Here is a 20570-nt window from a genome sequence, read left to right as displayed (position 1 = left end):
GATCTTTATATGGACTAAGACAATCTCCTCGACAGTGGAATAGGAGATTCGACAAGTTCATGGCACGCATAAGTTTCATTAGAAGTCAGCTCGACCACTGTGTTTACTTCAGATTTCGACCTGGTAATTCATTTATTATTTTGTTGCTTTATGTGGATGATATTCTCATAGCAAGCAACAGTGTCGAAGATGTAATGAGGGTGAAGGCTGAACTCAATAAGGAGTTCGATATGAAGGATCTGGGAGCTGCTTCCAGGATTCTTGGAATTGACATTCGAAGAGATACAAAGAATTCGAAGTTATGCTTATCTCAAGAGGCATATCTATGAAAGATTCTCGAAAAGTTTGGTATGTCGAATTCGAAGCCAGTTGTGACTCCAACAAACCCTTAATTAAAGCTGAGTATTGATCACTGTCTCAGTACTGATGTCGAAAGAGCCTATATGAATAGCATCCCATATGCTAATATAGTTGGTTCTTTGATGTATGTTATGGTATGTACTAGACCCGACATAGCATATGCAGAAAGTCTTGTAAGCAGGTACATGGCAAATCCTGGAAAGGCTCACTGGAAAGCATTGAAGTGGATTTTAAGGTACATAAATGGGTCTTTGAACAGAGTCCTAATTTATGGTGGAGCCTTGGGTGAAGATAGTAAAGCAGTAATCGAAGGATATGTCGACTCTGATTATGCAGGTTGTATGAAATCCAGAAAATCTATTTCTGGATATGTTTTCACTATGTTTGGCACAGCAATTAGTTGGAAAGCAACACTTCAAAAGGTTGTTGCTTTATCAACCACTGAAGCGGAGTATATTGCCTTAACTGAAGCTGTGAAAGAAGCATTGTGGCTTGAAGGTTTTGCGAAGGAGCTGAAACTTCAAGGTCGAGGTATCACTGTTAAATGTGATAGTCAAAGTGCAATACACCTGTCGAAGAATTCAACCTATCATGAGCGAACTAAGCACATTGATGTGAGGATGCATTTCGTCAGAGGAGTAATCGAGCGTGAGAAGTCAAATGAAGGTTTCAACTGAAGATAATGCTGCTGATATGATCACCGAGACATTGCCGAGTTGCAAGTTTTTCCACTGTATACAGTTGATAAAGCTGCATGGAGAAAGCTAGTTGTTCCCTTGATGTTGTAGAGTTAGATTCAAGGTGGAGATTTGTGAGATATTTGATCGAACTCTAGTATGGCCGAAGGGTAGCTTCTTGGTTCAATAGGATTAAGCATGAAGTCGAAGGTTGTTCACATGCTTGTGTCGAAGATGCTAGGGTTGTTAGCATGTTAAATTAGGTTTTAGTGTTTAAACTCTAATTTGTTAAGTTAGCTTGTTTATTAAGTTGGCTTGTGTAATGGGCCTTGTGGAAAAAGCCCATTAGTTAGTATGTTAGGTTTTATTATAAATAGCATACTAGTCTCTCATCATTGCTAAGCTGCAAATCTTAATTTAGGATGAGAGAGGTTATTTGTTATTCTTGTAAACTTGTAATCTTGTTTTAAGAGAAAGTAAAAGAATAGTAGTTATAACTAATTTTTGTGTTCTTCTTATCTTTCCTAATTCCTATTATATTTTGTTCTTGACATCGTTTTTCACAACAGAAAACATATTTATTCTCAGTAATTTGTAAAAAGAATGTAGAATTATCCTAGGTTTGATATTTACCTACAGCCATAAGAATGTATAATAGGTTGGCCATTTGTTTCAAAATTAATGCTGCTTCAAAATAGTCATGTGGATTAAGGACTGAATCTATAGTTTTTATCTGTCTCAATAAACCATAGTTGCTGATTTCTAAAGAACCATATTTTATTTCATTTAATATGATGGCTTTTTTCCATTCCCTAATAATACCATTTTCCAAATTATAAGACTTAGTTTTTTTGTATAGCACCCTTCTCCAGAAAACAAGAGGATTAAGGCCAAAATAGAACACATTACACTCGTTACTGCTTAAATTTCATGGTATACTCTCACAAGGTTAAAATACACAACGTGTATTTACATAGATACACTTCAATGTTAAAAAAATACCACAAAATAAGTTATATTACATGAGAGTGAAACTAAATCTTCCAAGCTAACAATATATGTATTTTATGTAAATATGTTTAATAATTATCCTGATATGTCAATCATGATCCCTTCCAAGGATTGCAGGAAAAAACCTTTCTTCTGGGCTTCTATACAGTGGCTGACTGGCCGGTCCTTAAAATTTTTTGGCAATAAACTGACCAATTTATCAGATATTGTTTGTAAGATTGAATGTTGACTCAAGAAACTCTACTACCAGTAATCACCACAAGAGCATTTCCCATCTTTAAAATGGTGAAATCTTTGAACATCTCTGAGAATAATTTGCCTGCCAAATACCAATGATATAAATTTAGCAGCATTATGGCAATCTCCACAAACTCTAAGGTTCTTGACAACACGGATTGTTGTTCCTGGCGGCGTATTCGTAAGTCCAAAAGTAATGGCCAATTTCTCACTGTGATATCGAAGAATAATTTCTTTCTCCTCGTCTTCCATGTCTGCGTGAAAGACTAGTGATGTGTCAGCTACATACCCAGCCAATTTCAATTCCTTCATCAACTCATCAAGTGCACGGTGCAATGATGTAGAAATGGAATGAACTCCATCCCCGGCAAAGAATTCATGCACAATGTTGTTAACCTCTATAGAGCTACAACCAGGAATTTTCACGGCTCCTTTGTTTAACATCATTTTCCGCAAGTGATTCACATCATCCCACTTTCCATATCTTGCACACAAGTTCGATAAAATAACATAATCTCCACCATGTGAATCATCCAACTCAAATATTCTCTCAGCTACTTGCTTTCCCATTTCAACATTGCCATGACTACTACAAGCAGATAGCAACGTTCGCCACAGAATCGGGGTTTGCTTGATGGGCAGTTCATCTAAGAATTTATAGGCTTCGTCCAATCTTCCGGCTCTACCAAGCAAATCCACCATACACCCATAATGTTTGATACTAGGAACAATCCCATAGTCATCAGTCATACTACGAAAATATTCAAAACCTTCTTCTACCAATCCATTGTGGCTACATGCATACAATATACCTAAAAAAGTTATCTCATCCGGCTGCACTTTTTCTTTCTTCATTTCTTTCAACATCGACATTGCTTGGAAACCATCCCCGTGTGTTGCATAAGCCATGATCATCGCCGACCACACCTGCGTATCTCTCTTAGTCATGCCTCTAAACACCTTAACAGCATCCTCCAAGCTCCCACATTTAGCATACATATCTATAAGAGCTGTATTTACCTTCACATATCGATCAAACCCATACTTCTTAACATACTCATGAATCCACCTCCCTAAATCCAACGATCCAAGCAAAGCGCAGGACGAAAGCACGACAAGCATGGTAACGTCAGTCGGCTTAAGACCACTCTCCTGCAATTCTCTAAACAAAGCCAATGCCTCATTAGGTTGACTATTCCTAGCCAAACTAGTAATGATTGCATTATACGCAACAACGCAAGGTTCTCCAATCTTATCAAAAACCCTTTTAGAAGCATCAATGTCACCACAGGAAGTATACATATTAATTAGTGTCGGAACAACATATATATTATCACTGACCCCAAGTTTCAAAGCAAAACAATGCAGTTGTTTCCCTTCTCCCAAAGCCTTAACCTTTGAACAAGCCTTGAGAAGTGAAGAAAATGTATAATCATCAGGAACAAGGCCGGAGAACAGAACCTGAGAAAAGAGAATCATTGCTCTAAGAGGGTCATTAACACGAGCATATCCGCGTGCCATGGTGTTGAAAAGGACAATATTTGGTTGAGTAATTTGGTTGAACAGGTGGTGTGCATGGTCCATGGAAGCTTCTGTGGGGTTAGAAGTGCAGAAATTAATGAACTTTGTGATGAGATTGGTATTGTTTTGGAGATGGGTCTTGATTGAGTAAGCTTGGATTTGTTTGAGGTCTGTGAGATTGGTGCATTTGGGTATGAGAGAAAGGATATGAGGTAAAGGTGAAAGTGAAAAGGTAGTAGTTTGGTGTTTTGGTGTTGTTTCTGTGTTGGATTTTGTGAGAGAAAATGAGGTCAATGGGAGAATGGGTGCTGCCATTTTTGTGTCATGCGAATTACTCGTTCATTGCCGTAAATTGTATCGGAAAATTAGGACTTGAAAGGAGAGATGAATGAAATGATACAAAATGGATAAAGTTCGAACAAGAAAGCACATGGAAACATAAGAAAACAGATTATGGTTAAGGATTTCTTTTAGCATGAACACAGGGAAAGTCTTGTCCACGACAATATTTTTGGATTGGGTTACTTTTCTTTTAATAAAGGCTTATAGGAAAAAATGATTAAAAATAAAAAATAAAAACTTAAAAGAAATTATGATTAATCTATTCTTTACAAAATAATTTTTAATTTTAATAGAGATGGAATAAAAAATATGGTGCAATTTGTGTTGAGATCTATATTTGCAAAAAAATCAACTTAAAAGTTTTTTTTTCTTGTATATGTGATGTGAGTGATTATGATGTTAGTATTGTTAGTTGGATGAATGTCACCTAATTCTCAGCCTCCAAGGAATCAAAAGAGGATTGGAGAAAATTTTGACTACCATGATACAATATGCTTCTTTTATCTAAAGCTTGAGTCAACCATGATTTTTTATTATTTCTATATGTTTCAAAACAACGGAGAATTCGGCATAAAAAGACGAACCATGCCTTAAATTTTCTATAGAAGGTAATAGAAAATCTCCCTTGATATTCCTAAAAGTCCCCCACACAACCCTAAGCATTGGTATTGGGATTAAAAGCCCCCTATCACAATTGCATTTGTGTCATTCATGGTTAGGAGGAGTCTAGAGCACATGGTAAGGGCTCCAGGAGAACGAATTCTAACTTCAAAAGTTTTAATGATAGAGAAATATGACATTGAAATCGAGAAAGTGTCGAGAGTGTTATTTTTAGCCATTTTTATCTGGGCCATGATCCAATTGATAGAAGAATTGATGTTTGCCTTTTGATTCTTATGCTTGAACTTGTTTCTAGAAATCCAAATCTGGTTGAGTAAGAAAATCATTGTTGCCTTTCAAAAGCAAAGTGGACTGTTTGGATTTTCCTTGATTCCAATATAAGAACCATTCTTCTAAAGAACGAGGATGAGCTTAGATCTTTGGCTTTCTCATTAGCTAATGACAAAGTGCCTTAGCAAAGTTGCAATGGAGTAAAAGATGACTTATGCTCTCCACTTCAGAATTGCATAGACAATATTTGGAGGTCATTGAAATACCTTTTGTCATAAACATTGCATTATAAGTGATTTTATCATGCATGAGTCTCCACACAAGAGTCACATATTTGGAGGGATGTCATTGCTTCAAATTGCTTTAGCCCATGAAGTTTTAGGGAGATGATTATACTTGAAAGTGTAAGCACCCTGCTTTGCCCAATGAGTTCTCTACTACTCAGCTTCAATGATTTGTGATTTTCTTGAGTATTTTTATCTGTACTTGTGAATAATATAGTTAAAATGTTCATACAAGTGTTTTATCCTCTTTTTATGATATATTAAGGGTCTTTCATTTGATTTTCTGTGTTTTAAGTTAATAAGTGGCTATGTGAAATAAGTGATTTTGACACTTATCAACTCTCCACACCTCATCTTTTTGTTTATCCTCAAATAAAATCATACAAACTTCAAATGATTCTAGTAATTTTATTATGCACACTATATTTATAGCTTATGACTTAATTAAAAACTTTGAAATCAATCACAATCATTTAGTATAATTCATTTAAATGTAAATTTAAAATCAATATCACAACTATCCATAAGTTATAGTATAAAGATGAAAAAATCTTATTTAACCAAAATATGTTTTCAATACAAGTTTAGATGAATAGTCAATTTTCATCAAAATCATATTCTCAGTGTATATCACTCAATTGTGTTGTGTTTTCTTCATTTTGAGACAATGCATATACTACAAATCAACTTTATATTTCATCAAAGCAATATTACAATATTTGTAATTATTGACAATGGAGATAACAGGAAGATTGTACAATGCTATGAAGAAGAAAGGTACATAAACTTGATAACAGAAAAGTAAGTTTGTTATGAAAAATAAGTTCTTTCTCATTAACCCTTGAAGGTTGATACAACATACAATGTATACAAGTAGATAAGCTATATATTCCTAATAAGCCAGGTGGCAGTCTATAATAGGCTAAAGATAATAAGCTTAGTTGTACAAAAAGCTTTACATAATTGGTACAAGTAGATATAATCTAATGGCCTCCCTCAAGTTGGACTATGTAAACTACATAGGCCTACCTTGACCAAAATAAAATTTAGGATAGGAGAATGTAAAGGTTTAGTGAAGATGTCAGCCAATTGAGCATGAGTAGACACATGAAGCAAGTGGATGAGTTTGGTTTGCGATTTCTCACGAACCACATGGCAATCAAGTCCAATGTGCTTACTCCTCTTATGAAAAGTGGGATTATGGGCCAAGTAAATAGCTGATTTACTATCACAGTAAAAAGAAACAGGCTGAGAGAATGAGATACAAAAATCATGAAACAAATATTGTAACCACTGAAGTTCACATGTAAGAAAAGCCAAGGCACGGTATTCTGCTTTAGTAGAGGATCTTGAAACTGTATGTTGCTTCTTGAATTTCCAGCATAGAAGAGAAGAACCAAGGATGACACAATATCCAGTAACAGATTTCCTTGATTCAGGGCATCTGGCCCAATCAGAATCAGCAAAACCAAAAAGCTTTAAGGGACTAGAAGCAGAAAAAAGTATACCTTTAGCAGGGACAACCTTCAAATACCTCAATACACGAGTTGCAGCCTGGTAATGAGGTAAGAGAGGATTTATTACATACTGGCTAAGGTGTTGAATAGCATATGAAATGTCAGGCCTTGAATTGCTGAGATAAATAAATCTCCCAATCAATCTTCTGTAAGAAGATGGATCCTCCAAAGGTTGACCCTCGGAAGAAGTAAGCTTGAGATTATGGTCAAATGGTACAGAAGAAGGTTTGGCATCTAGAAATCCAGTGTCTTCTAGCAGTTCCAGAGTATACTTCCTTTGGTTAAGAAAAATCCCTTTGTTGGATCTGGCAATTTCAAAGCCTAAGAAAAATCTCAACTAGCCAAGATCCTTGTTCTTGAACTGTTGGTGAAGAAGTTGCTTGACATGATGGATCTCACGGATAGAATCACCTGCCAGCACAATATCATCAACATAAACTAAAAGAGCAGTGAAGTGATGTTGATCATTTTTGACATATAATGAGTGATCAGCCTGGGATTATTTGTATCCAATAGCATAAGGAATGAGGATAGTTTGCTATACCATTGCCTACTAGCCTGTTTAAGACCATATAAGGATTTTTGAAGTTTGCAAACCTTTGAGTAAGGAATACCACTTAATCCAGGTGGGAGATTCATATAGACCTCCTCATATATATCACCATGAAGGAAAGCATTATTGACATCTAACTGCTCAAGATGCCAGCCCTTGATAGCTGCAAGAGACAATAAAACTCTAACAGTTGTGAGTTTAGCTACAGGGGAAAAAGTGTCAAAATAGTCAATGTCCTCCATCTGAGTGTAACCCTTGGCTACCAATCTAGCTTTGTACCTCTCAACAGATCCATCTGCCTTATATTTCACTTTATACACCCATCTACAACCTATTGGAGTTTTCCCTGTTGGTAAATCAACTACAGGCCATGTTTGGTTTGCCTCAAGAGCATGTTATTCAGCATCCATGGCAGGCCTCTAACAGTCATGTTTAATGGCTTGTTTATAGGTTTTGGGCTCAATGATAGATGAAATGGAATAACAAAAATGTTTATATGATGGAGAACAATTTTTATAAGATAAGACAAAGGATAAATGATATGCAACATGTGATGTATGATGTTGAGATGCAGAAGTAGTAGATGCATTATAGCAGTGGTAATCTGCAAGGTAACTAAGGGGATTAGAGACACGGGTAGAATGTCTCAAAGGTAAAGGAGAAGTAGTATTAAAAGAAGATGGAGAATCTGGTACAGAATCATTGGATATAGAGGCTGGGGCAGAACCACTGGGTAAAGAAGAAGGTTGGATAATATGATTATCAAGCTGAGGAGGGGCGGAGTTTATAGTACTTTCTGCATTAAAATTGGTGTCAGGCTGGGACATATGTAAAGGAAAAGGACTGGTGCAAGAAGTGTTGTCATTAAAATGAGACAAGGTGTTAGGATAAGTACTATTGATGGGACTGTTTTGAGGAGTGACAGAAAAAGGTCCTTGAGGACCAGTATCAAGGGATAAGGGAGAGGTCATGGGACTAGTATTTCCACCAGTAGGAAAAGAAATGTTGGTAGATGTAGGCTGAGGTACAGACTCAGGGATTTCATCAAGAGTTGATGTAGGGTTAGAGTTTGATGTATGTTTTGAAGGTAGAGATGTAGGTTGGAAAGGAAATACATTTTCATAAAAGATCACATTCCTAGACACAAAGATGTTGTTACTTTGAAGGTCATAAAGTATGTATCCCTTAGTACCATCCCTAAAGCCAAGGAACACAATTTTTCTAGATCTAGGTTGGAATTTTGTCCGATGAGCCTGTAGGATAGTAGCAAAACCCAAGCAGCCAAACACTTTAAGATGGATTAAAGAGGGAGGTTGTAGAAATAAAAGTTCATAAGGACATTTGGATTTTGAGAAAGGGTGTTGGCAACCTATTAATGATGTGGATGGCATGTTGGATGCAAAAATTCCACATGTTGGGTGGAACATAAGAATGGAAAAACAGAGTTCTTGCTACATTTAGAATATGCTGGTGTTTTCTTTCCACCAACCCATTTTATTAGGGTGTTTCAACACAAGACCTTTGGTGAGTTATACCTTTCGATAATAAGAAGTCAGTTAAAGAAATGAACTCACTACCATTATCATATCTTAAGCATTTCAGTGAGGTATTAAATTGATTTTCAATGAAAGCTACAAAGTGAATTATACTAGCTTTAACTTGATCTTTGGTTTTAAGAAAGATAACCCAAGTATATCTTGAGTAATCATCAACTAAAGTCAGAAAATATTTTTGTCCTAAAGTAGAAATAGTTGAAAAAGGCCCCCATAAATCAGCATGTAATATTTCAAAGGGTGTAGAAGATTTTGTAGTACTATGTGGAAAAGGTAACTTCTTTTATTTACCAAGATGACAAGAATCACAAGGTATTTTATTATGTTTGTAAGGAATAAAAGGACAAGTTTTTGCAATAGTATGTAAACCTATATTGGATATATGGCCTAATATTAGATGCTAGAGATTACAAGGAGATTGAGTAATAGCATGGCAGGCAGATGGGTGCTTGGAAGAGTCAAGGACATATAATCCTCTTTGAAGATTAGCTATACCAATCATTTTCTTGGAATGGTTCTGCAGGATTTTGTAAGAAGAAGATTAAAATGAACATGACAGTTATTGCTACCAACCAATTTAGCAATAAAGTTTAGATTAACATTGAAGCTAAGGATATACAAAACATGATGCAATATGAGTGAAGGTGACAGTTCAACACTACCAGAGATAGATGAAGGATAGAAAAACACTTAGAAAGGGGGGGTTTGAATAAGTGTAGCTTTAAAAAACTTGACAGATAAAAATAAATTGCACAGTTATTTTTATCCTGGTTCGTTGTTAACTAAACTACTCCAGTCCACCCCCGCAGAGATGATTTACCTCAACTGAGGATTTAATCCACTAATCGCACGGATTACAATGGTTTTCCACTTAGTCAGCAACTAAGTCTTCCAGAGTCTTCTGATCACACACTGATCACTCCAGGAACAACTGCTTAGATACCCTCTAAGACTTTTCTAGAGTCTACTGATCAACACGATCACTCTAGTTACAATCTGCTTAGTTCACTCCTAAGACTTCCTAGAGTATTCTGATCCACACGATCACTCTAGTTCCTTACAACTTAATGTAATCAATTCAAGAGTATTACAATTGCTTCTTAAAAGCGATAATCACAACTATGATATTTCTCTTAACGTTTAAGCTTAATCTCACTAAAATATTACAAAAGCAATGTAGTGAGCTTTGATGAAGATGAAGATTCTGAGTTTAGATTTGAACAGAGTTTCAGCAAGTTTAATATGAGTTGTTTTGGTGCAGAATCGTTAAAATCATTAACCTTGCTTCTCATCAGAACTTCATAATTATAGGCGTTGGAGAAGATGACCGTTGAGTGCATTTAATGCTTTGCGTGTTCCGTACAGCATCGCATTTAATGTTATACGCTTTTGTCAACTACCTCGAGCCTTGTTCACGCTGTGTCTACTGACGTAGCCTTTAATAGCTTTTAACGTTCCTTTTGTCAGTCAGCGTAGCCTGCCACTTGTACTTCCTTCTGATCTGATGTTTGTGAATACAACGTTTGAATATCATCAGAGTCAAACAGCTTGGTGCATAGCATCTTCTGATCTTCTGACCGTGAAGTGCTTCTGTTGCGTGATACCATCTTCTGAGCTTCAGTGCTTCTGATCTCATGTTCTTCTGATGCTTCCATAGACCCATGTTCTGATTCTGCTTCGACCATCTTCTGATGTCTTGCCAGACCATGTTCTGATGTTGCATGCTGAACCCTTTGAGACAAAGCTTCTGAGCGCTGAATTATGCGTACTCTTTATATATTTCCTGAAAGGGAAATTGCATTGGATTAGAGTACCATATTATCTTAAGCAAAATTCATATTATTGTTATCATCAAAACTAAGATAATTGATCAGAACAAATCTTGTTCTAACAATCTCCCCCTTTTTGATGATGACAAAAACATATATAAATGATATGAATTTGCGATCAGAAAGAACAGACGGCAAAAGACAAATTACACAGCTATAGCATAAGCATATGAATATGTCTCCCCCTGAGATTAACAATCTCCCCCTGAGATAAATAATCTCCCCCTGAAATAAATACTCGAAGAACTTTAATAAAAGACTTCCCTGATTATTTCGGTAGAGACGATCATATAAGCTTCTGTCTTTAGAGAATTCATAGCTTCTGACTTCTGCTTCCATAGGACAGCTTCAGAACTAGAATTTCCTTAGATCCCTAGAACACTCACAGCTTCTGATTCCTGCTTCCATCTAGGACAGCTTCAGAACTTGAATTTCTTTGATCTTCTGAACATTCACAGCTTCTGATTTCTGCTTCCATTCAGGACAGCTTCAGAACTTGAATTTCTTTGATCTTCTGAACATTCACAGCTTCTGATTTCTGCTTCCATTCAGGACAGCTTCAGAACTTGAGTTTTCTGGATCTTTAGAACATTCGCAGCTTCTGATTTCTGCTTCCCTCGGATAGCTTCAGAGCTTTGAATTTCTACCAACGTCACTTCATGCTAGATTTGTATCAGAACATTGTTGAATGTACCAGAGCATCATCTGAGCATCTCTACATCCTGAAATGTTACAGAACAAAAACTAAACGACAAAAGTCAGCATGAACGAGTTAGAACATAAAATGTATATTCGAACACATTATATGTATCAGAGCCATATAGGCTGAAATAATGTATCAGAGCAAATAATGTATCAGAGCAAATAGAATTTTGTCAGAACAAATAGACAAATATAGATCAAATTCTATTATCAGTGCTTCTGATTCATTCTTCTTTCTTGCTTCTGATTTCTGAAGCTTGACAGCACTCAGCTTGCTTCAGTTTCCATGGTTTTGCTTCTTGTGTTTGCTTTGAAGATTCTCTTCAGTTCTTTATACCTGCAAAACACTTAAACCATATAGAACTTGCAGTTCTTGTTAGTAAATGTGTGGGAGCTTTACCCTGCAACTGATAGATTTAATCAAATCATTTATCATTTATCTTCTCCCCCTTTTTGTCATAACATCAAAAAGAATATTTCAAAAAATTCAGATGATTAAAATGACAAATAAAAACACTGGAATGTAAAAGCAAAGAAACTTTTCATTGATAATCAAAAGATATTACAAAAGGTTCCTATGTTTAACAAGATGAGAAACATTCCTAGCAAATACATAAAAAGTCATCCAAAGAGGAAATGACTACAAAAATTAAAAACAGCACCCTAGCAGGACACGCTCGGTGTCAACCCATCAAGAATCCCTGTGGACTCTTGTCTTCCAGACTAGAACCTCCACTGTAGGAGAGATCCTAGTGACCAAAGAGGAAGAGAGGGACAGTTCACAGACAGAGAGCTAATGTTGCAAACGGGGCTTTCCCTCAACATAGAAGTTAAGAATATCATTCTTAACCTCCTCCCATAACTCAAGAAAGTCTTCTGTCTTTGGGTGAAAGTTGATAACAACATCAAAGAAGAGGTCTGACTTGAGAGGTATTAGGAGAGCCATCCCGAGATATGCAGAGATCTGTCGCCTTTGAGTCATAGATCTTCAACAGGCTTAGGGTGAACGCTAGGTTTGAGCTAGGATTTAAAAAAAATTGTTTGAGCAAGAGACGAAAAAAGAGAGAGAAAAAAAAAACTTGATGAGGAATGCAAATTGATAGAGAGAGATGAGAGGGAAAGAGAAGTGTTTGAAGAGTATTTAAAAGAAAATAAAATGAAACGAATGATGAATAGCATTTAATGTTGCGTGACGTGAGGAGAGATAATAAAGACGAATGAGGTGACTAGCACAGTTACCTATGGTCGGCGTCCCTTCAACTGCACGCACGTTTATCCATGAATAGTAACGACAGGTTTACCATCCCGAGATAAAACGTAACAGCTGTTTTGCTTTGAAAGAGGTTCTGAATCAACTTAGACAATGAAACGTTAGTAATAACCGAATCATAATTTCTAAAAGATTTTAATCAGAACTTCTGATAAAAATAATTCACATTCATTTCAGAAGATACTCATACATAAGAACTTCTCATCTTCTCATTCTGGGCATAAATCCATACTGATGTTCTTCAGAATGAACTTAAACCTATCTTCAGCCAGGGGTTTTGTAAAGATATCAGCCCATTGGTGGTCTGTATCAACAAAGTTTAAAGATATAACACCCTTCTGAACATAGTCCCTTATGAAATGATGTTTTATCTCAATATGTTTAGCTTTTGAATGAAGAATAGGATTCTTAGATAAACATATAGCAGAAGTATTATCACAGAATATAGGAATGTTACTCTCAAATATCTGATAATCTTCTAACTGACTCTTCATCCAGAGCATCTGTGTGCTACAACCAGCAGCAGCGACATATTCTGCTTCTGTTGTTGATAGAGCAATAGTTGCTTGCTTCTTGCTATACCAAGAGATCAAATGACTTCCAAGAAATTGGCAACTTCCTGAAGTACTTTTTCTTTCAATTCTGTCTCCAGCATAGTCAGCATCGCAGAATCCTACTAAGTTGTATTCTTTAGAATTTCTGTAAACTAAGCCAACATTAGTAGTACCTTTCAGATACCTTAGAATTCTCTTAACAGCAGTTAAATGAGATTCTCTAGGATCTGATTGGAATCTAGCACACAAACAAACACTGAACAGAATGTCAGGTCTAGAAGCAGTCAGATATAGAAGAGATCCAATCATACCTCTGTATAACTTCTGATCTACCTTCTTACTTACCTCATCCTTACCTAGGATGCATGTTGGATGCATAGGAGTTTTGGTTTCTTTGCAGTCTAGAAGATTAAACTTCTTCAGAAGTTCCTTCACATACTTGGTTTGGTGAACATACGTTCCTTCTGATGTTTGATTTATTTGTATTCCAAGGAAATACTTGAGTTCTCCCATCATGCTCATTTCAAACTCAGCCTGCATAGACTCAGCAAACTCCTTTCCAAGTGTAGCATTAGATGTTCCAAAGACAATATCATCTACATATATTTGACAAATTAAAATATCCCTTTTAAAGGTTTTACAAAAGAGAGTAGTGTCCACTTTTCCTCTAGTGAAACCATTATCCAGAAGGAAAGAACTTAAGCGTTCATACCAAGCTCTGGGAGCCTGTTTCAATCCATACAATGATTTCTTAAGTTTAAAAACATGATTAGGAGACATAGAGTCTTCAAAACCAGGAGGTTGATGGACATAAACTTCTTCATCTATATAACCATTTAAGAAGGCACTCTTAACATCCATCTGATAAAGAGTGATGTTATGTTGAGTGGCAAATGAAATTAATAGACGAATAGATTCTAACCTGGCCACTGGTGCAAAGGTTTCTGTATAATCAATCCCTTCTTGCTGACTATAACCCTGAGCCACCAGTCTGGCTTTGTTTCTTACCACTTCACCTTTCTCACTGAGCTTGTTTCTGAAGACCCATTTTGTACCAATTATATTGAATCCATCTGGTCTAGGAACAAGATCCCAAACATCATTCCTTGTAAACTGATTCAGTTCTTCTTGCATAGCAATTATCCAGTCTGGATCTTCTAGAGCATGATCAACAGAAGTTGGCTCGATCAAAGATACAAGACCTAATTGACAGTCTGCATTGTTCTTAAGGAAAGCTCTTGTTCTGATTGGATCATCCTTCTTTCCAAGAATGACATCTTCTGAATGACCAGAGATGAGTCTGGATGACCTTCTGACAGATGGTTCTTCAGAAATACTTAGATCCTCCAGAGAAGCTGATACTTGATCTTCTTGTTCTTTGCTTCTGAGAAGCTCTGCTTCTGATGCGTTGCTTCTTGGCTCAACAACTTCTGATATGTCAATATCATAATCTGCAAAATTATCAAACTGCTTTGGTTTTTCAGAACCAAGCTTATCATCAAACCTGATATTGATTGATTCTTCTACAATCAATGTTTCAGTATTATATACTCTGTAGCCTTTTGAGCGTTCAGAATATCCAAGAAGGAAACATTTTTGTGCTTTGGAATCAAACTTACCAAGATGATCTTTAGTGTTCAGAATAAAGCATACACATCCAAAAGGATGGAAATATGAAATGTTGGGCTTTCTATTCTTCCACAATTCATAAGGAGTCTTATTTAGAATAGGTCTGATAGAGATTCTATTCTGAATATAGCATGCAGTGTTTATTGCTTCTGCCCAGAAATGCTTAGCCATATTGGTTTCATTGATCATGGTTCTGGCCATTTCTTGCAGAGTCCTATTCTTTCGTTCTACAACCCCATTTTGCTGTGGAGTTCTAGGACAAGAGAAATCATGGGCAATACCATTTTCTTTGAAGAATTCTTCAAAGGATCTGTTCTCAAATTCACCACCATGATCACTTCTGACCTTTATGATTTTACACTCTTTTTCAGATTGAATCTGAATGCAGAAATCAAAGAACACTGAATGAGTCTCATCCTTGTGTTTTAAGAATTTTACCCATGTCCAGCGGCTATAATCATCTACGATGACTAATCCATATTTCTTTCCTCTGACCGATGCTGTTTTGACTGGGCCAAACAGATCAATGTGCAAGAGTTCTAATGGCCTTGAGGTAGAAACAACATTCTTGGACTTGAATGCAGGTTTGGAGAACTTGCCCTTCTGACATGCTTCACAAAGAGCATCTGATTTGAATTTCAGATTAGGGAGTCCTCTGACCAGATTCAGTTTGTTAATCTGAGAAATCTTTCTCAAACTAGCATGACCTAATCTTCTGTGCCAGACCCACTGCTCTTCAGAAACAGACATAAGACAAGTCACCTTCTGACTCATAAGATCTTGCAGATCTGTCTTATAAATGTTGTTCTTCCTCTTGCCTGTAAATAGGATTGAGCCATCCTTCTGATTTACAGCCTTGCAAGACTCTTGATTAAAGATTATATCATAACCATTGTCACTCAATTGACTGATAGATAAGAGGTTATGTGTTAATCCTTCTACAAGAAGTACATTAGAAATGGAAGGAGAGTTACCAGACTTTATAGTTCCAGAGCCAATTATCTTGCCCTTTTGATCTCCTCCAAACTTGACTTCTCCTCCAGACTTAAGCACCAGGTCTTGGAACATAGACCTTCTTCCTGTCATGTGTCGCGAGCATCCAGAGTCCAGGTACCATGACATGTTGTGCTTTGTCCTTTTTGCAGTCAAGGATATCTGCAATAGGAATAATCTTATCCTTAGGTACCCACATTTTCTTGGGTCCTTTCTTGTTAGATTTTCTCAAGTTCTGATTGAACTTGGGTTTAACATTGTAAGCAATAGGAGGAACAGCATGATAATTCTTAATGTGAGTTTCATGATACTTCCTAGGTTGTGTCACATGCTTTTTGGTGTGTGTTATGTGAAAACTTTGAGCATGTGAAGTGTGCCTAATATCATGGGAGTGGCCATACTTGAACTGATCATACAATGGCTTGTATGTGATTTTCATTTCATCAACAGGTTCAAGTTTGTATGGGGTTTCACCCTCAAAACCAATGCCTACTCTTTTGTTTCCAGACACAGCATATATCATAGAAGCTAGCTGACTTCTGCCAATACTTCTAGATAAGAACTTCCTGAAACTTAAATCATATTCTTTCAGAATATGGTTTAGACTAGGAGTGGATTTTTCTGAATTAGAAGGAGATCCAACATTATTGGATAATTTTAAAAGTTTTTCTTTTAATTCAGAATTTTCCAACTCAAGCTTCTTTGTTTCAAATTCAAATTGCTTTTTCAGCTTTTTGTATTTGAGACTAATCTGAGACTTGAGTTCCAGTAGTTCAGTTAGACCGGAAACTAACTCATCTCTAGTAAGTTCAGAAAATACCTCTTCAGAATCTGATTCTGATGTAGATTCTGATCCGTCATCTTCTGTCGCCATCAGCGCACAGTTGGCCTGCTCATCTTCTGAATCATCTTCTGACTCATCCCAGGTTGCCATAAGACCTTTCTTCTTATGAAACTTCTTCTTGGGATTTTCCTTCTGAAGATTTGGACATTCATTCTTGTAGTGTCCAGGCTCATTGCATTCATAGCACATGACTTTCTTCTTGTCAAATCTTCTGTCATCAGAAGATTCTCCACGTTCAAATTTCTTCGAACTTCTGAAGCCTCTGAACTTCCTTTGCTTGGTCTTCCAGAGTTGATTTAGCCTTCTGGAGATCAAAGACAGTTCATCTTCTTCTTCAGATTCTGATTCTTCAGGATCTTCTTCTCTGGCCTGAAAAGCGTTAGTGCATTTCTTGATATTTGATTTTAATGCAATAGACTTACCTTTCTTTTGAGGCTCATTTGCGTCCAGCTCTATTTCATGACTCCTCAAGGCACTGATGAGCTCTTCCAGAGAAACTTCATTCAGATTCTTTGCAATCTTGAATGCAGTCACCATAGGGCCCCATCTTCTGGGTAAGCTTCTGATGATCTTCTTTACATGATCAGCCTTGGTGTATCCCTTGTCAAGAACTCTCAATCCAGCAGTAAGAGTTTGAAATCTTGAAAACATCTTTTCAATGTCTTCATCATCCTCCATCTTGAAGGCTTCATACTTCTGGATTAAAGCTAGAGCTTTAGTCTCCTTGACTTGAGCATTTCCTTCATGAGTCATTTTCAAGGACTCATATATGTCATAGGCCGTTTCCCTGTTAGATATCTTCTCATACTCAGCATGAGAGATAGCATTCAGCAAAACAGTTCTGCATTTATGATGATTCCTGAAAAGCTTTTTCTGATCATCATCCATTTCTTGCCTTGTCAGCTTTACGCCTCTGGCATTTACAGGATGTTTGTAACCATCCATCAGAAGATCCCATAGATCACCATCTAGACCCAGAAAGTAACTTTCCAGTTTATCTTTCCAGTATTCAAAGTTTTCACCATCAAATACCGGCGGTCTAGTATAACCATTGTTACCGTTGTATTGCTCAGCAGAGCCAGATGTAGATGCAGGTGTAGGTGTAGACTTTTCACTTTCATCAACCATCTTTTACTGAAGCGTTTTTCTCTTCCTGAATCTTTTCTAAACACGGTTAAGTGCTTGCACCTTAGAACCGGCGCTCTGATGCCAATTGAAGGATAGAAAAACACTTAGAAAGGGGGGGTTTGAATAAGTGTAGCTTTAAAAAACTTGACAGATAAAAATAAATTGCACAGTTATTTTTATCCTGGTTCGTTGTTAACTAAACTACTCCAGTCCACCCCCGCAGAGATGATTTACCTCAACTGAGGATTTAATCCACTAATCGCACGGATTACAATGGTTTTCCACTTAGTCAGCAACTAAGTCTTCCAGAGTCTTCTGATCACACACTGATCACTCCAGGAACAACTGCTTAGATACCCTCTAAGACTTTTCTAGAGTCTACTGATCAACACGATCACTCTAGTTACAATCTGCTTAGTTCACTCCTAAGACTTCCTAGAGTATTCTGATCCACACGATCACTCTAGTTCCTTACAACTTAATGTAATCAATTCAAGAGTATTACAATTGCTTCTTAAAAGCGATAATCACAACTATGATATTTCTCTTAACGTTTAAGCTTAATCTCACTAAAATATTACAAAAGCAATGTAGTGAGCTTTGATGAAGATGAAGATTCTGAGTTTAGATTTGAACAGAGTTTCAGCAAGTTTAATATGAGTTGTTTTGGTGCAGAATCGTTAAAATCATTAACCTTGCTTCTCATCAGAACTTCATAATTATAGGCGTTGGAGAAGATGACCGTTGAGTGCATTTAATGCTTTGCGTGTTCCGTACAGCATCGCATTTAATGTTATACGCTTTTGTCAACTACCTCGAGCCTTGTTCACGCTGTGTCTACTGACGTAGCCTTTAATAGCTTTTAACGTTCCTTTTGTCAGTCAGCGTAGCCTGCCACTTGTACTTCCTTCTGATCTGATGTTTGTGAATACAACGTTTGAATATCATCAGAGTCAAACAGCTTGGTGCATAGCATCTTCTGATCTTCTGACCGTGAAGTGCTTCTGTTGCGTGATACCATCTTCTGAGCTTCAGTGCTTCTGATCTCATGTTCTTCTGATGCTTCCATAGACCCATGTTCTGATTCTGCTTCGACCATCTTCTGATGTCTTGCCAGACCATGTTCTGATGTTGCATGCTGAACCCTTTGAGACAAAGCTTCTGAGCGCTGAATTATGCGTACTCTTTATATATTTCCTGAAAGGGAAATTGCATTGGATTAGAGTACCATATTATCTTAAGCAAAATTCATATTATTGTTATCATCAAAACTAAGATAATTGATCAGAACAAATCTTGTTCTAACAATAGATGCAATAAATTCTGAACCATCAGGTAAGTTAACATGCACAGGTATGATTTCTTTATGGGAAATAAAAGATGATATGTCAAATGAGATATGATCAGTGGCACCCGTATCAAGAATCCAAAGAGAAGAGTTCTTACCTATGCCATTTGATGAGTGTGAGTTCAAAACAAAAGGTGAAGTGGATATGGAGTTAGCTTGTTGATGGGATTTTGACTATTGAAGCAGCTCTAGAATGTTGTTGTACTAATCTTGAGTGAAGCCAAAACAGGATGCAGTTGAAGTAGACTGAGAAGAATCTGTGGTTGCATTGGCTGATGCAGTGCTTTGAATCTTGCTTTTGCCCTTAGAACCTGGAGGGAAGCCTTGCTTTTGAAAGCAAGTCTGAATAGTATGGTTTGTCCTTCCACAGTGTGTATAAACACGACTATGGCCTTTAGCTCCACCAAAACCTTGAGATTTTCCCTTATATGATTGTTGCCAAACTTGTTTGAAGAATTGCCTGAAGCAGTGTTACATGAACCAGTTTGGACTTGAAATGCAGTCACCTCATCACCAGTTGAATTGTTGGGTGCAATAGTGCCAATTGAACAATTCATTTCCCTTTCTTGCTGAATTACAAGAGAAAAGGCTTTATCTATGTCAGGGAGCGGGTTCATCATCATAATTTGGGATTTGGAGTGAGTGAATTTTTTATTCAAACCCTTAAGAAACCTAATGACATAATCTTGGTCACGGTATTGCCTAATAGATGCAATAGCACCATAAGAACAGGGAATGGCACAAGAACAAGCAATGATAGGGCGATAATTTTCTAGCTCATCCCACATTACTTTGAGCTGAGTGAAATAGTTAGAGACATCGAGTGTACCTTGACGAAACTTGTATAGGTCTTCCTGAATATCTGAAATGCGGAAGATATCGTTGTGTGAGAAATGAATCTGCAGGTTCTTCCATACTCCAGCTGCACTATCAATCCACAACACTGACTTGGCAATTGATTCAGAAATGGAACGATGAATCCAGGCAAGCACCATGGTATTACACCGAATCCAAGGAGCGTATAGAGGATTAGTGACTGGTGGCTTGATGAGGGTTCCATCGATGAACTTTTCTTTGTTCTTGGAGATAAGAGCAATTTGCATCGAACGAGCCCAAGTGTGGTAGTTCTTGTCGTCGAGCAGTGGAGAAACAAGAATGAGAGTTGGATTCTCATTAGGATGCAGATAAAAAGGATTCGTTTTGGTAGAAAAATCAGCGAAGCTCTGGTATGCCATTGATTTGCAGAGATAAAGAGAGCACGATAGTTGAATCAAAGACTCAAGAAGATGACGATAACGATGGTACATACCCCAAACGAAATCAAAAA

General features: G+C 37.0%; 1 protein-coding gene across 1 annotated transcript; it reads right to left on the bottom strand.

Moving 5' to 3' along the window:
• Positions 1-1871: 1871 nt before the first annotated feature.
• On the bottom strand, positions 1872-4296 carry LOC131643076 (pentatricopeptide repeat-containing protein At2g02980, chloroplastic-like). The gene has a single exon (XM_058913219.1). It carries the CDS (start codon positions 4119-4121, stop codon positions 2292-2294), a length of 1830 nt encoding a protein of 609 aa, XP_058769202.1. The 5' UTR covers positions 4122-4296; the 3' UTR covers positions 1872-2291.
• Between the last annotated feature and the right edge of the window lie 16274 nt (positions 4297-20570).

This window comes from Vicia villosa, unplaced genomic scaffold (genome assembly GCF_029867415.1).
Source record: "Vicia villosa cultivar HV-30 ecotype Madison, WI unplaced genomic scaffold, Vvil1.0 scaffold7, whole genome shotgun sequence".
NCBI classification, from domain to species: Eukaryota; Viridiplantae; Streptophyta; class Magnoliopsida; order Fabales; family Fabaceae; genus Vicia; species Vicia villosa.
The sequence above is the reverse complement of the archived record's forward strand: the minus strand, read 5'-3'. Positions and strand labels throughout refer to the sequence as shown.